At 53.7% G+C, this 16,028-nt stretch overlaps 5 protein-coding genes across 5 annotated transcripts; 3 read left to right on the top strand and 2 right to left on the bottom strand.

Moving 5' to 3' along the window:
* Positions 1 to 2,335: 2,335 nt before the first annotated feature.
* CGCA056_v008492 (Secondary metabolism regulator LAE1) lies at positions 2,336 to 3,514 on the top strand (the record flags this gene model as incomplete). Its single annotated transcript, XM_037323739.1, has 5 exons — positions 2,336 to 2,490; positions 2,550 to 2,713; positions 2,807 to 3,011; positions 3,062 to 3,173; positions 3,281 to 3,514. 5 exons carry the CDS (start codon positions 2,336 to 2,338, stop codon positions 3,512 to 3,514), a joined length of 870 nt encoding a protein of 289 aa, XP_037178028.1.
* Positions 3,515 to 3,969: 455 nt separating this feature from the next.
* Positions 3,970 to 5,553, bottom strand: CGCA056_v008491 (Secondary metabolism regulator LAE1; the record flags this gene model as incomplete). Its single annotated transcript, XM_037323738.1, has 9 exons — positions 3,970 to 4,417; positions 4,484 to 4,621; positions 4,670 to 4,730; positions 4,787 to 4,807; positions 4,899 to 4,997; positions 5,062 to 5,080; positions 5,152 to 5,271; positions 5,310 to 5,387; positions 5,464 to 5,553. The coding sequence occupies 9 exons, from the start codon at positions 5,551 to 5,553 to the stop codon at positions 3,970 to 3,972; spliced, it is 1,074 nt and encodes a 357-aa protein (XP_037178027.1).
* Positions 5,554 to 8,147: 2,594 nt separating this feature from the next.
* On the top strand, positions 8,148 to 10,096 carry CGCA056_v008490 (Cytochrome P450 monooxygenase lolP1; the record flags this gene model as incomplete). Its single annotated transcript, XM_037323737.1, has 6 exons — positions 8,148 to 8,367; positions 8,578 to 8,774; positions 8,858 to 9,216; positions 9,291 to 9,400; positions 9,569 to 9,912; positions 9,983 to 10,096. The coding sequence occupies 6 exons, from the start codon at positions 8,148 to 8,150 to the stop codon at positions 10,094 to 10,096; spliced, it is 1,344 nt and encodes a 447-aa protein (XP_037178026.1).
* A 972-nt stretch (positions 10,097 to 11,068) lies between these two features.
* Positions 11,069 to 13,068, top strand: GAMP (Glucoamylase P; the record flags this gene model as incomplete). The annotated part of the gene is made up of 4 exons (XM_037323736.1): positions 11,069 to 11,267; positions 11,326 to 11,695; positions 11,752 to 12,201; positions 12,255 to 13,068. 4 exons carry the CDS (start codon positions 11,069 to 11,071, stop codon positions 13,066 to 13,068), a joined length of 1,833 nt encoding a protein of 610 aa, XP_037177377.1.
* Positions 13,069 to 13,199: 131 nt separating this feature from the next.
* aurR2-3 (Aurofusarin cluster transcription factor aurR2) lies at positions 13,200 to 15,829 on the bottom strand (the record flags this gene model as incomplete). The annotated part of the gene is made up of 3 exons (XM_037323735.1): positions 13,200 to 14,567; positions 14,633 to 15,110; positions 15,366 to 15,829. 3 exons carry the CDS (start codon positions 15,827 to 15,829, stop codon positions 13,200 to 13,202), a joined length of 2,310 nt encoding a protein of 769 aa, XP_037177378.1.
* Between the last annotated feature and the right edge of the window lie 199 nt (positions 15,830 to 16,028).

The raw sequence follows: 16,028 nt of genomic DNA, 5'->3' as shown, positions 1-16,028 counted from the left end.
CGTCGTCGTCGATTTCGGGCATGTCAAGCAGAGCCAGATATGCATCTTTTTCGGTCGTGAGGTCGTCCTCTATGTCGCCATCATCAAAAACAATGATCCCTCCCTTTCCTGGTGTATAGGCACGCCCAATTCGACCCGCAACTACTCCGCTAGGACAGCGTGCCTGAAGACTTTCATCCTCATCAATGGCAGGCTCAAGAGGAAAGCCGCCGAAGACATTGCCAAGGTTCCAGGGACGGTGAGAGTCGATGACCCAGACCTCAACGCCGCCAAAGGTCAATTCGTCTCCTTCGGGCTCCAGCCCAAGCAAAGTCCCCAGGTCGACCATGCCCCCAACACCGAGACAGACGACGACTCCTCCGCTCCCCCCTTGGGTTTCCATCATGGGCTGGACCAAGTCCCGGCCGGCGCGCTCGAGATCGGCATAGCCGGAAACAGGCTGTATCTTGTGGGGGATGTAGTCGTGTTTCAATAAACGAGTCAAGATTCGGCATGCGCAGAGGGCGTCAGGCTCGAGCGCAACGAGGACGAGAACGGGTGGTGATAGTGGGTGTCGCGTGTTTTGTAGGTGAAGGTAGAGTTTGGATATCTGAGACCGTGGAAGATACATGGCTAAGAGGATTTCGACGCGTTCCCACGGTATCTGCCAAGCGGCTTCATGAGATGCAAAGGTCGCTTCTTTTTCTCAGGGTACGGAGGCGGGCTTTGGATGTTATTGGCGTTCTGGGGCAGGCCGGGAAGACGGGCGTCGGTAGTTTGGAAGCAAACGCGGCAAGCAACTCGAACAATGTGCTGGTAGGATCTGATCTGATTGAATCTTCAAGAACGGCAGATTGAATTTGCTACCTCATGCAAAGTCGATCTGCGGCGAGTGCAGTCGGTAGAGATGTTGACGAGTAGATTTTGACAAGGCAGGCAGTATGGACAAGGTACCAGCACCAGGGAAACGGGGTGGGAGTGATTGACTGAGAGGATGGCCCTGGCGGGTGATTGCCTGAGTGTTTTGCGCGTGAACGCGGTTTACGCGACTGGGGATTGATCTGTACGCGTGTGGTGGGGACGGGACGGGCACGCCCAGGTAGGTAAGGTGGTTAAGGTGAGGTGCACCACACCTAGGTTACCTGTCAGTGTCAGTGCAGTGAGAGAGGCTTTTGTTTTGTTCCCTATTCTGTATAGTTAAGAGAGGCAATGTAGCTAAGGCACCTAGTTACCTAGGTAAGGTGGGTAGGTACCTAGGTACCTTACCTCACGTGGGATGGACCGGGACACTCAGGGAGTTCGGCCGAATGCACTGACCAGATGGAAAGCCAGAGGGAATGGAGGGGAATGTCTTTCCAGGTTTGCTGGCATCATTTATCCTTACTTCGAGCCGTACAACTCCCGTCCCTTCGCCTCTCTCGACGCCTTTCAGGTCACAAAAATGCTGCGATCGCTTTCTCGAGAAGCTGCAGGCGCATACTGAGGTACACCCGGGCTGTTGTGTCTGTTGCATGCCGCATATGCGCGACCTCCTCGAAATGGCAAAGCCCGCGTGGCTCGTCCTCGCGAATTGGTTTGCCCCCTCCATCTAGTGTGTTGGGTACCTTGACTCACAGTGATCCGCCTGCCCGCCATGCAGGGGATTCAACTGAGATGAGGTGTCCGTTGTGACTCTCGCCGTGGTCGTGGATTCGGACATTTACCGCCCCAGCACGTTGGAGCCGGTTCTGCTCTTGTATTACTTTAATCAACGGATGGGCATCCTTAGAACACTGGGACCAGCCCCGTCAACACCAACGGCTGCGAGCAGCTGGCCGTGATTGGCCTACCACACCGTTGGTACTGACAGTAGACCCGGTTCCTGTTACTAGGTGGTGTGCTCTGTTCCCTCTCGCCTGGCTTCTTCCCCGTCCCGCGTCTCCCAGATCATCCTCCCGTCTCGCCCTCTTTCTTTTCCTTTGCCTTGACCACAATTCGTTCCCGCAGTCTTCCGTACACCTACTGTCACGCTCTGCTGCTGCCTGGTCTTTTCGGCATTGCATGTCCAGCAGTCTCCACGGCTACGATTTACTTTGGCACCTTCCCACGTCGAGTACACATCTCACTTGCTGGACCCTCAGCTCGACGCTACCCGACCCTACAGTCCGGTTCGGACATTGCTGATGCAGCCGCCTGTCACTCAACACTCGCCACAGCCTTAGAACAAGCTCACAAACACCGGCAAAACCTGCTCCGTTACGAGGCATCTTGTCTGCCCACAACACCTTACAGGAAGGCAGTGCTATGTCGATGAATTCATACCCATCCGTTTCTCTGCAGAGCTGGTCTTAGGTCACCTCTCAGAGGCGCTGCGGCCATGAATACGTCCACCACCGAGCCAATAGAGCCGGCTCCAGCAGACACAGTGGATGACGACGCATTCGAGGGTTCGGATTACGGGGAGTCGCTCGTATCCTCGGGCTTCACATCGCTTGCTTCCCGCGTCATGAGACATTCGCACGAAGGTGGCAGGTGTGTTGCCCACACCCTCGTCTCCGTCCTTGGAACAAAACTGAGCCTTCACTCAATAGACGATATCAGTCCTTCCTCCAGGGAATATACCCCCTGCCCAACGACGAGACGGAACAGTTCCGGGAAGAAATGAAGCACCAATTGATCAAACGTCTTCTTGATGGCAATGACTACCTCTCTCCCATCAATGACAGTCCACAAAAAATCATGGACGTCGGCACCGGTACCGGCCTTTAGGCTGTAGAAGGTAAGTCTGGTGCTAGTCGTTCCCCGTGCATATGTTGGGTGAAGCTTGCAGTTCTGACCCATCTTCAAGTGGCCGACAAGTTTCCTAGTGCACATGTCATTGGAGTAGACATCTCTCCAATCCAGAATGCCTATGGTCCTCAGAATGTGGACTGGCGAATTGACGATGTTGAAGAAACCTGGTCCCCTCTATACTCTGACTTGGACTTTGTGCATTTGCGTTCAGTCAGTGTCACCCTTCGAGACCCAGTAAAGGTCATCACGTCGGCGTATCAGTAAGATGAATGCCTTGGGTTAACCCGTTCAACGGCTGACCTTGTCACAGTAATCTAAAACCAGGCGGTTGGATTGAATTCCAGGACGCTGGCATCAAAATCGGATGCGACGATCACACGATGCCCGAGCACTATGCTCCAACAAGATTCATGGACCTTTTCGTTCGCATGTTCAGAACTCACTTTCCTGGGACCTAGGGATTCCCCTCATCCTACCCGAGATTTTAAGAACTATTGGTTTCGTCAATATCCACTGCCGAACTCACAAGATGCCCATCGGGCCATGGGCCAAGAGTAGGCATCAGCGAGAAATCGGTCTCTTCCTGAGTAAGGACGTCTTGTGGCAGCTCGTTCGCGCCGTCCTCGTGAAATGGCCGCAGATGGGCCTCACCCAGCAGGAGGCCGAAGCCATGGAACAGGACATCCGAAAGGCGTTCCACGACACCAGAATACATGCGTATCTGCCGTGGATCTCCGTCTGGGCCCAAAAGCCTTCCGCTTGAAACGAGACCTCCGCTTCCTGTGGTACCTTTACTGGCAGGCTACGATCTACCGATTGCCGACCAGAACTTGCTGCGCCGTTCGCCAATGGTTTCAATACGTTCCAGAAGGTTCAATTAATTGTCAGTCCGGGCCAAGAAGTGGTCTTTCTGGCCGCGCTTTAGACTCATGCAAGAGTCTCAGCCAGACTTGTGACAGTGGCCACGTCGGCCGCTCCATGTCGTGGGTCGCGTCGCCTAGGAAGCAGACAGGGATAATACACGGTTGACAGCATGCGGGGCAGGGCGTAATAATTTGGCTTGATCGCGGTGCGAAGACTCGAAAGCATGACCGCCTGGGCACCGACGATACAGTCAGCGACCTCCGACAGGAAAGCTCCCCATCACAACACACCCCCCGTGCGATGTGATGGCCTGAGGGTATAGAAAATGCGACATCAATCTAGCAGCTATACATGTCATGGCTTTCTCCCATACGTAACGTACACGTCGAAGTAGCCATGCCTCCTTACATCACGCCATTCTGCGCTCGCCCTCGCGCTGAAGTCCCATACCTCCTCCTTTCTCCACCCCATAAACCGGGTGAAGAGGGCCAAAGTCATCGACTCAAGACCAACACTGAAGTTGGCTTCGGTCCAGAGGCCCAGGGTTTTATGCCTGACATCCCGCGGCCATTGATTGATGGGCCATTTGAACGGTATTCGCACAATGTCAATGAAGCCTGCATTGGCCATCATTTCCGCTGCCCGGCCACACGTGTCGAGGAGGAAACCCGATCTTCTACCAGCCTCCATCATGAGATCATTCCATCTCCCCAGATCGCATTCGGGTGGAATCGTCCCATCATCGCATCGCATGGGAAAGTCGATATCCTGGATCTCGAGCCACCCCCCCGGGTTGAGGTTCCTGCGAGACAATGTTAGCGAAGGATAGGATGATGAGTGCAGAGCCGTGATTGGAGAAGCGACTGACTCAAATGCTTGTCGGTGAAAGTTGGGCCAGTCTCTAAAGGCACCTGTCATCATCATGCTGTGGATGTAGTCAAACTTTCTCGAAAAGCTCCATTCCTCTTCGAGGTCGTCTATTTCGTAGTGGACGTTGGGTGGTGTGCTGTAATTGTTAGTGAAGCCGCAGTAGAGCAGGATGAGCGATTCTTACAAGCCTGGCTGAACGGGCGAAAGGTCCACGCCAATAACCTCGGACTCGGGATGCTCTTCGCCTGGTCCCGGAATAAACACGCCTTCAGGTGCTAAAGGGACTCGGATAGTGTCTTACCAAAGTCTATTGCCCACATGCCTATGGGGTTGTCAATATGCAGGCTACAAAGACGTACGCGCGGAGGCCTAAGGATCGGGGCAGAGACGGAAAGGAAGAGAGCGACACACACCTATGCCACATCCAACATCTAAAACCCTATGTGGGTGGTAGACCGGCGCGAAGTTGAGCCTATTTTCGAACGTCAACTGGCATAGCTGGTACTGAAATGCTATTGCGACAGTTAGAGAGCAAGTACATCGCCGAATTGGTCTGCTAATAGCAGATGAACTCACCTTGGCGGTCGAGCTCCTCCTGCAGACAAAGTTTCGTTAGTCCAGACGACATCATGTCGGCAGTCGTATTACGCTCGGAGATACTCATACTTGATCAGTTGGCAAGACATATTTGCCATCTTTGTACCCATGGTAGATGCGGCCGTTCTCCTCCATGGCCCGGACTATGCTCGACCGTAATGAAGCGGTTGACGAAGGCCATGCTTCGGACTGTGATGCGTAAGCTCGCGAGTCTACGATTCCATTACTGCTGAATAACTTGCTTCGCCCAATGCCGAGTCGACATCGCTCCCCAAGTTGCTCTGCATATCGGCATCGGAAACTTCCTGTAAGGCGTGGTAAGTAAGGAACATAATAGAGATCAGGATCCCGAAGGTGGTGAGCCTCCACTTCGACGCTGACCTCGTCAGGTTCCAGGGCCAGATTGGCCCCCAGTGGAAGCACAGTGTCGACACTATGCGTCGCTTCCAGGATCGGGTCCTCCATCGCCATCGTCTTGTCTCGTCGAAGCTCCTTCTAAGTCCCTGGCAGTTGTGCAGCATTAATTCGAGCCTGCTCCGACAATTCCGACAACAATACAGTGGCGAGATAGCTCAAGGCTCTCTTAGCTCTTTCTTCTTTATCTATTTTTGCTTCAAGAGAAACCCCGAAAGCGGCTCTACACAATTCTTGAAAGGTGCTGGCCGTATCCCCCCTCTCTGCCATTGAGGATGGAGACGGAAGGTCACGTCTGTGGTAATAACATGAGGGGAACGGCTCGGCTGCGGTGCTCCTTGCGAGGGCAACACGAACAAGTGGCTTCCTTGTCAGGCCGAATTTTCGGTTCCGTGTCACCCAAAGCTGTGTATCTTTCTATCTTCCCTTTGGGCTAACCACCCTCCCCCCTCAACAGAGGGTAGGGACTCCGTGCCTTCTCTCTATCAGCGCAAAGAGCTCGGGACGATGGCGTCAGCCGCCTTCTGATATAACAACAACAGATGATGCTGTACAGAAGTTAGTCACGGATGCAAGAACGATAGCTATGACATTGCTCGACTGGTTTTGCACAGGGTCGGTCCAAGCCTACGCACAGTTGAGGTATCAATATCGTACTGGCGAGGAGGGTTGCACAAGCCACGTGCATTCGTCCAGTCATAACTTGACAGCTATAACCTGCGACTATGGCTAGGGGGTAGGTTGGCGCCTTCCGAGCTGTCAACTGCTGATGATATGCACGAACCATGGTCGTAGCCTGCAGAGAGGGGTAGGGATCCCGATGGCGAGGGTTCAGGTGGTGTTTTGAGAGCCGACAGTCGTAGCATACATCACGGCCGTTCCGCTGAGAGTCGGTTTCCTGCATACAATCATGCAGGCAGTCGGGGAGAAGACAAATACGGTGGGTAGCATGTTGCCGCTGTGGCCCACCGACGTCTTGCTATCATGACCATGCGGCGAGAAAACAGGAATAGTGGGTGTGGTAGCCGGCGAGAAAACAAGTCCGTCTGTCCGTTTCCTGAGAATCCTGCAGAGCCCGAGGCGATTCTTGTATTTCGAGCACCCGTGCGACAAAACAAGAGTGGCCGCAACCAGTGTGACTGGCTGGGTCCATCCACCCACTTTAGTCCAACATCAGGTTCGAAAGATCCTGTGACCCGTTCCCTGAAATATCCTCGTGAACCGAAGAGCATGGAAAACTGCATAGTGGCTAGCAGTTCATGGCTGATGGCTGATGGTTTATGGCTATGGCAGTGGAGTTTGGCCACCACGATCATGCATGTTACACGCAGATACCTTGGGCAGGATGCAGTATTCTCCCAGGCTATAGTGAAAGATGGGCACACGGCCGACGCATGCAGATATTCCTTGGGAAATTGACTGGCAGGTACACGTAGTCTTCCGATGGGTCGGTCGGCAAAGGAGGCCAACAAGTCGGACGTCTTGCGTCTGACCGGCGTGTCTGTCACGTCTGGCCAGGCTCCCGTTCGATGCCTAGCAGGCTAGACCGGAAGACTGCAGATGACAGCTCATATTTTCTATTGGATGTAAGTGCAGCAGCGAGACCAGAGAGGTAGTCGGGCAGATAGGTCACGACGGAAGGAGAAGAGTCTTGGACGGGGTGCTGGGAGAAACCCTCGTCAAGACGGAAATGGCAGCAGCGGGAATGATGTCAAAAGCAAAGGAGTGAGAGGAACAGAGAGGGGAAGCAAAAGGAGGGAGGAAACAACAGATCTGTGTCAGTTTTGATTCTTAGGTCGTTACCAATTTGCCTATTACATTACCTGCCTACCTACGATAGGCTACGGCAAAATGAAGGTGAGTATTTGCGATTCTGCCGCCTTCCCAGTGCTCTCGGCAGGCATCTGCCATGGATACCGTAGATATCAAAGGACCCTTACAACGATGCGGAAGATATTTGAAATGACCCTACCACACATCGTGCCTGTCACTGCAGGGTAAGGTACCATGAGGTGTCAACAAAGAAAACCCGGCCAGGCCAGGCCAGGCCAGGCCGGAGGCGGTCGAGGACACTCACCCTCCCTCTCCCCTTCACTCGCTCTCGCCCACCTAGGTGTTCGTTGGTAAGGTACCTACCTCACCCCATCCGGCAATCTTACCTGCAACTGGTTACTTACACGTTGATTTTCATGCCATCACCGGGCGTCATTGCCGCCTGCCGCACTTTTATGCTCTTGCCCTCCCGGGAAGGAGTCGATGCCATTCAAGCCCCGGCCGCCGTGCTTACCTTACCTTCCGTTACCTACCGGACTGCCTCGACCTGAGGTACCTTACTTTACCTGATCACCTACCACTCTTCCCCATCTCTCCGAGGGCCCCGAAGTAAAGTAGGCAGGTAGGTACCTACATAACTTAACTTCTGGTTTGTCAAGTCAAAAACTTGCCTCCTCCCTCGACTTCTTCCGGCTGTCAAACTCACACCCTGCATTCACTCTCACACTCAGCCCGATCCACACCACCCTCGACGGAGAGGAAGGGGGAGAAAGGAAAAGAAAGACAAAACCAGGTGGAAGACAAAAACCAGAATCCACTCTTCATCTCACATCACGGCCCCAGACCCTGCCTCACACAACCGCCTCAGACAAGGCGTCATGGCTGCCCTCATCGAGCTTTCGGGCCGCTTCCAGAGCCCGTTTATTCCTCTGCTTGCTGCCCTTCTCATACTTCTAACGGTGATGAACTACCGCTCATGGAACCGTCTCAGACATATTCCTGGACCGCCAGGTGCTGCCTTCAGCAAATGGTGGATGCTACGTAACACACTGGGTGGGCAGATGCATCTCGCCCTCAAGCGAGCCTGTGATGACTACGGTGAGTCAGCCCTGGAAACTTCCTACGCCCGGTCCCCAGCACATTTCCAGCCCTCACCACTCAACCGCTCGCCTCTGCCACAGAGATGAGTTGTGCCGTCCGAGAAGGTCTCAGACACACATGCGCACTCGTCCACTGCGTGCTCAAGAGCCGCAGACATTTCCCCTGTCTGGCTTCCACAGGCTGCTGACAGAAACCCTTGCGTTGTAGGCCCGGTCGTCCGCATTGGTCCCAACGACTTGGTAACCAATGACGCAGAACTGCTTCGTCGGATGTGGGCGGTTCGTTCGCCATATCGCAAGGGCGCCTGGTATCAGGCCGTCAGATTCGATCCTACCAGGGACAACATCATCTCTATGAGAAACGATCATGACCACAATGAACTCAGAGCCAAGATGGCCATTGGTGTAAGTTGTGCCATGTTCCTGTCTTTCCTGGTCTTACATTCGATTTTCATCAACGCGCCATCCTCTGACACAAAATCAAACAGTACTCTGGCAAGGAAAATGAGGGTCTTGAGTCCACCGTCGACATTCAAATACAGTCACTCGTCCGGCTCATTGAGGAGAAATATGTGTCCACTGCTGTCAACTTCCGACCTGTGGATTTGTGCAGGAAGATTCAGTACCTCACATTGGACATAATCACATCGCTCGCGTTTGGCTATCACTTCGGGTACCTCGAGCAAGATGCCGACGTTCACCAATACATCCAGACGACCGAGGAGAGCATGCCAGTCATGATGACACTCACCGTGTTCCCTCAACTGGCAAAACTGCTTCAGTCGCCCCTTTTCCGCCGGGCAATGCCCTCGGAGCATGACCGCGTGGGTTTTGGCCAGTTCATCGCGTGAGTGATTGTGTTGCTCTGTGCCATCTTTGGTGTAAACACGAGACCACTAACTGTTGTTTGTTTCATGCTAGCGTCGCGAAGAGGGTTGTCGCAGAAAGGCTCATGTCAGACAAAACGGCGAAACGGCGGGACATGTTAGGGTCCTTCCTTGCACATGGCCTGACCAGAGAGGAGGCTGAGGGTGAGACATTGGTACAGATCATAGCCGGATCCGACACGACGGCCACTTCAATCCGGACTACAATCCTGTATCTGATGACAGCCCCATCCTGTTATTCCCGCCTTACCAACGAGATACGGGATACGGCGCGAAGGGGTATGATATCATCCCCCATTACTAACCGGGAAGCGGGTGACCTTCGCTACTTGCAAGCTGTGATCAAGGAAGGCTTGCGTGTGTTTCCTCCGGTTACCGGCCTCATGTCGGCAACAGTGCCCAAGGGAGGTGATTTCATGCATGGCATGAGTATACCCGAAGGAGCTGATATTGGTTGGACTGCCTTCGGAGTGCTCCGCTCCAAAACGGTATACGGCCCAGACGCCGACGTGTTCCGGCCGGAACGCTGGTTAGAGGCCGAAGATGATCAACTCAAGTCCATGACGGCGCAATGGGAACTGGTCTTCAAGTACGGCAAGTGGCAGTGTCTGGGGAAGACGGTGGCCCTATTGGAGATGAACAAAGTGTTCGTTGAAGTAAGTCTTCTCTGGGCTAGCCAGCGTCCTGCGCAAGAGGCATCTTTGGTTGACTAACTGTCACTGCCAGCTCTTGCGGCGATTCGACTTTGCCCTGACGGATCCTACCAAATCATGGAACTCGTTCTCAGCTGGAATATTTATTCAGTCTGGCCTATGGGTTAGAGTGAGCAGAGTGGAGTAGCCGAGACGAGAGGTAGCCAAAAGGTCATTGGAAAGATCAGGTGTGGGATGTGGATGGCGAATCCTTTGAGAATAGGTGCGAATGATACAGCACACATGCATGCGTTGGTAAAATTGTAGATGGAAGCACATACAACCGAAGCAAGTTGGCAAGAGCCAAGCGTCCCCCCCTCTCCCCCTCCTTTGGACTGTAGGCTACCAAATACTGTTTGAAGGCATTCAACCTGTGTTGAAAGCGAACCGTAGAGTGCTTTGCATACCGGTCGACCCTGTGGGCGGATGAGGATAGGTCGGTCGCATGCTTCAGAGATCCGAGACCGAAGTTCTCTCGGCGAGTCATGGATGTGCGTTTTCTGTTGTGTTCGTGTGGACGGTTCAGAAGGTTGCAAATACTAATTAAATAGATTTCTGATGGACGTGGTAAAGGTGAGGTGCTAATTAGGCGATCCTTTCCTCCTCTCCGCACTCAACCGGCTTAACCGAGCCCCTAAACCCCAACTTTGAAGTAAGTTGCCGTCCTTAGCAGAAGCACCTTACTCGGCCCGCTGGGTTTAGACCAGATAGTCCGGTGTCGCCCCGGCCCCCTTGTAAACCTTCCCACTGAGTGCACTTTCGAATGAAATGACAGTACCCACGCACCGCGGCGACTCCTTTTCCACTTCCATTGCCAGGCAGGCAGAGGCGCCATCCCTGTAAACAAGACGACTTGGGATGAACGTGCAGGGCAGTCCAGAACGATGATGCCGGTAATAAGTTTTGCTGCAAACTAATGTTTTCCTGCACAATACGAGTTGCTTGGGATGTCTCAGCACGAGGATTTTCGTTTGTATTGTACACAACAACTATATATATACATATCAGGCAGCCGTCACCAATGGCGTCGATGTTGCCGAACCCTACCTCCGAAAGCCATTCATAGGATCAAGCACGGATTTCGCCATACGCTGGGCACTTGCTTCCCATTTGTGACGCCATGTCTCTGCGATCTGGGTTGCTCTCCCTATTCGGCCTCGTCGCCACTGTCCTCGCGGCAGATCTCGATGACTTTGTCACTCGTCAAAGAGATATTGCTCTCATAAGCGCCCTGAACAACATTGGACCCCATGGTTCAATGGTTCAAGGGGCTGGTGCCGGCATTGTCGTCGCCAGCCCGTCCAAGTCGGACCCTGATTGTTTGTTACCGACCCCAAGCTCCATTATCTTCGTTCGCTAACCCAGTACGCGCCGCAGACTTTTATACCTGGACCCGAGATGCCGCGTTGACCATGAAGATGGTCGTCGACGAATTCATTCTTGGCAACAAGGATCTCCAAGTCTATATCGAGGACTACTACCACTCTCAGGCTATCCTGCAAACCGTCACAAATCCTTCGGGGTCTCTGCTGGCCTCTGGCCGCGGCTTAGGCGAGGCCAAGTACTTGGTCGACGGCTCACGCTTCAACGGTGCCTGGGGTCGCCCTCAAAGAGACGGGCCGGCGTTGCGAGCTATCACACTCATTACCTATTCGCATTGGCTTATTCAGAATGGCCAGGAATCCAAGGTCAAAGACGTCATCTGGCCCATTATCGCCAACGATTTGTCCTACGTTGGCCAATACTGGTAAGTCAATCTCCCGGAAGACGCATGTCGTGTCGATGGCCTAACAGGGAGCCTAGGAACTCTACCGGATTCGACCTCTGGGAAGAAGTCTCCGGCTCTAGCTTTTTCACCACTCAGAGCCAGTATCGGTCCCTCGTGGAAGGCAACACGCTGGCACAATCTCTTGGCGTCAAGTGCGCAGGCTGTGAGCTGGCACCCGACGTCTTGTGTTTCCTCCAAACTTTCTGGAACGGGGAATACTTCACGGCCAACATCAACACCCAAACACAACGGTCCGGCAAGGATGCCAACGTCATGCTCGGGTCCATCGCTGTGTTTGATATCGCAGCTAGCTGCGACGATCCTTCCATTCAACCCTGCCACAGCAGATCTCTGGCCAACTTCAAGGTCTTGATCGACGCTTTCCGTAACGCCACGCTCTACCCAATCAACGAGGGAATCGCCAAGAACAAGGGTGTAGCTCTGGGCCGCTACACCGAGGATGTGTATTTTGACGGCAATCCTTGGTGAGTTGAATCCGAAATTCCACGCCAAAAGCATGGTGCTGATCCGCAATTAGGTATCTCATCACCATCGGAGCAGCCGAGTTCCTGTACGACGCAGTGGCTCAATGGAAGTCGCAGGGCCAAATCAAGGTGGACTCGACGTCGCAACCTTTCTTCGCCGACTTGTACCCCAAAGTCAAGGAGGGCACTTACCAGAAGGCCGCCAACCTATCCAATGACTACAGCAGCATTCTCAGCGCCGTCACCGCCTACGCGGATTCCTTCGTTGCCGTAGCCCAACAGTATATCCCCAAGAACGGCTCAATGTCTGAGCAGTTCAACAAAGCCCCGCCAGGCAACCCTATCTCTGCGGCTGACCTCACATGGTCGTACGCGGCCTTCGTCACGATGAGTGAGCGCCGCGCCGGCTCGTACCCGCCCAGCTGGACTGCCTCCACGGAGCTACCGGCTACATGCACCACATCCTCGACGACCGGCATTTACGCCCCGGCAATCGCTGCCGGAGCCCCTAACGTGACGGGCTCCTGCTCTGTATCCGTCAGTTTCCTGGTCAATGCGACGACGTACTACGGCGAGAATGTCTACCTTGTCGGCAATATTGCCGAACTTGGTTCCTGGAACGTTGGAAATGGCCAGCAAATGAGCGCATCAAATTACAGCTCTGAACGTCCGCTTTGGACCGTCGACGTAGAAATTCCCGGGGGCCAGAACGTGAGCTATGTCTACGCGAGGAAGCAAAACTGCGACCAAGGCTACATTTACGAGACAACAAACCGTACACTGGCTGTACCTTCCTGTGGCTCGACGAAAAGCCTGGCGGTAAATGATGCTTGGGAAGGGCCTACGGGATCAAGTGGCACCTGCTAAGCTGGGCACCAAGTGTCGTGGTGATGGGTAATAGTAAGCACATAATGTGAAGAAAGAACTCTCATTTGATTCATGGACAATTGCCCAGGCCTTTGCCTTACCCTTCACATGTAGGAGGGATTGAAAGTTCCTCAGCTCCCAAACATATTACTACCATCCGGGTTCCCCATCATCCCCGGGCCGACCATGCCATTACCGCCCAGAGGAAAGCCGCCGAACCCCCCTCCGAATGCCGCATACGTATCCATGTCGTACCCTTGCATCAAGTAGCTCCAATCCATATCCACAACATCACCTTCCGAAGCCGGGGGACCCATCGCCGGGGTCCCCGCAGTCACCGATGGCGGCGTCATGATCATGTTTGTCGGCATTTGCATGGGGCCGACCTGGGACGTAGTATTGTTGACCGGTGCATTTCTGGCAGCCTGTTGTGGGAATCCGGCTCCTCCATCTGGCCCGGGCCGGCCGCCGCGCTGCTTCTTGCCCGCCTTCTCTGCCCGCTGGCGCAACCTCGTGATCCACATGGGCTCCTGCTCAGGTCTTCCGATCTGTTGCTGGCCGGCTTCGTGAGCGTCCCATGCCTTAATAAATAGATTGCCGAAAGCGATGTGCATCGGACTATGCAGTGTATTCATCAGCCCTCGCCGTTCGTGGTTCTCAGCAATGGCATCCCATGCTCTTTCAACCATCGGCCCGGTCAGCCGTTGCCGTAACTCCGTCACCAAGAACATGTAGGCCGGAAAGGGGAAGTGGAGGTACGTATACCACTTATATCCCTGCAGACTTTCCGCGGCCTGGACAATGTTATCGTACTCGATCATCTGGATAGCTTCAAGAAAGAGTGTATCGCGCTCATGATCTTGGAGCGTGGTCGCTTCGCCGTTGCCCATCCGTACAAGGAATGAGATGACCCTCATCTTACAAAGTGATTGCCGCGTCATCGTCAGAGTAAAGAAATGTAAGGGTATTTTGGGGTCACACCATTTGAGGTAGGTGCCCTCGATATGCGCGAAGAAGCCGTCTAGTGTGTAGGTTTGATCCTGCCCAGCCATGCGGACCGTCGGGACCGGTCGCGGTGCGATAGCCGCTGGACCGGATTCTTTCTCCTTGTCCCCATGGCGCTGCCCATCGCGTACAGTATCGCTGCTAATAGCCATCGCCAACTCTGTCCGGATGAGGACGAAGAGCATCTCGGTCGCACCCTGGTGTGGAGTCGGAGCATCTTTGCCGTTGATATGTAGGTCAGTATCGTTGATATTGAGAGGCAGCTTGCAGTCACCGGCAGTAGACAAGGCTGTTACGGTTGAGCCCGTCATCTCTCCTATACGACGATCGTAGCCGACAATAGTCCACCAGAGACGCCGCCGTTGCTCGACCTCATAGGGTGAGAGCCCAAAGGCTGCAGCATCCCGATGCAGACCCATCCGCTGGCCGATCCTTACAGCTATGCCGACCAGGCAAAAGATCTGTCTTGGATCGACGAACATGCGAACGGCGATCTATTCGCGTTAATTAGCAAGCCTGCTGTGTAGAAACGCGTTTACAGGAAGCGGTTCGTATCTACCAAGAAGAGCATATAGGCCTGGAGGACCATGGTGTCACTTGTCCGCATAAAGCCAGCGTTGACAAGTGCCTGTTGGAGAGCCGTGTGGAACCTAGATAAGACGGAAGGTTTGGGTTCGTTAAACATCTTGGCGACCTCGGTATCCTCAAGTGAGGTGACTGCTAAAAGATAAATTGCAAACATGAGACATTCCACGTTCTTTGAAATCTTCTCGAGGTTAGCACTGGCCTCTATGATGAGACCTTGAACAGTGGGAACATGTGTTATTTTCAGGAGAGGATTGACGTTGTTGATATAAATTTGCCAGAGTTGAAAGATTTGAATGGGAGATGGATGCAGGTGTGTCACGGAAGCATTCCGGTTGCCGACAATGAATGGGAAGCCATCCTGGTTGTCATACATCTTATCGAAGGCGTGGTGTATCGTGGAACCATCGACCTCATCTTCTGAGGAATCCCTCAGCAGTTCCTCGCTGGCTCTGAACTGGGCCATCAGTTAGGACAGAGGGTGGCAAAAGGCAAAAATGGGGCGCGTGGATAAATGAAGCGGAGGAGGGCAGCAAACCTCTTTGTGAAAGGGAAACCATTTGTTAAAGGGTCTAGTATATCGAGTAACATATTAGTGCATGTACGAAGGGGGAGTTCTTGCCGTAGTAGTAGTAGTAGAAGTAGTGGTAGTAGTAGAAGTAGTAGTAGTAGTAGTTGTTGTAGTGGTATAGTGCCGCTTTACTCACTTGTCGGACTGTGACCTCCTGCTGCCGGCGACGGAGGGTGATGTGCTTCCCTCGGGAGACGTCTTGAGACCCTCGAAGTCGTTTTCCAGCTCAGCAACCTCATCGATACTAGGGCCCTCGTCGATGTGGATAGAGTCTCGGTCTGAAGGCTTCAGGTCGGCTGCGATGGGGTCGAACTTGACGCCATTTTCAGCCAAGAGCAGCTCATACTTTTTCAGTCTGTCGACAAGGTCTCTCTCTTGAAGACGCTTCTTTCGTCGCCTCGGTGGTTGTGGGGGGATGACTCGACATTCGACGCGAGCCTTGACACAGTTGGCACAAGGCTTGTTCTTGTCGCAACGAACCTTTCGCTGCTGGCAAAGAACACATGATGTGCCTCTGGTAAGCTTCATGGCAGCCATGGGGTCGGGTTCGGGTGGAGGAGGAGCCCTCGGCGGAGGTAGTAGTTGTGCTTCTCCCGACATGGTTTATTATGTGGATGCGGGCAACTTCTGGTATGCAGATGGCGAGACGCTGACTGACTGGCTGATTACCATACAGGTCTTGATGTCGGCTGGCTGAATCCCGGTTCGGATCCGAAAGGTGAGGTTGCAGGCGAAACGTTGACGGGGTGCGGGACGAGTTTAACGAAGAGACCAATGAACAATCATCAGATGCGCCAAG

This window comes from Colletotrichum aenigma (genome assembly GCF_013390185.1).
Source record: "Colletotrichum aenigma strain Cg56 chromosome Unknown KSG_Cg56_contig05, whole genome shotgun sequence".
In the NCBI taxonomy this organism is placed as follows: domain Eukaryota; kingdom Fungi; phylum Ascomycota; class Sordariomycetes; order Glomerellales; family Glomerellaceae; genus Colletotrichum; species Colletotrichum aenigma.
Note: the sequence above shows the minus strand (reverse complement) of the source record. Positions and strands in the feature narration are given on the sequence as shown.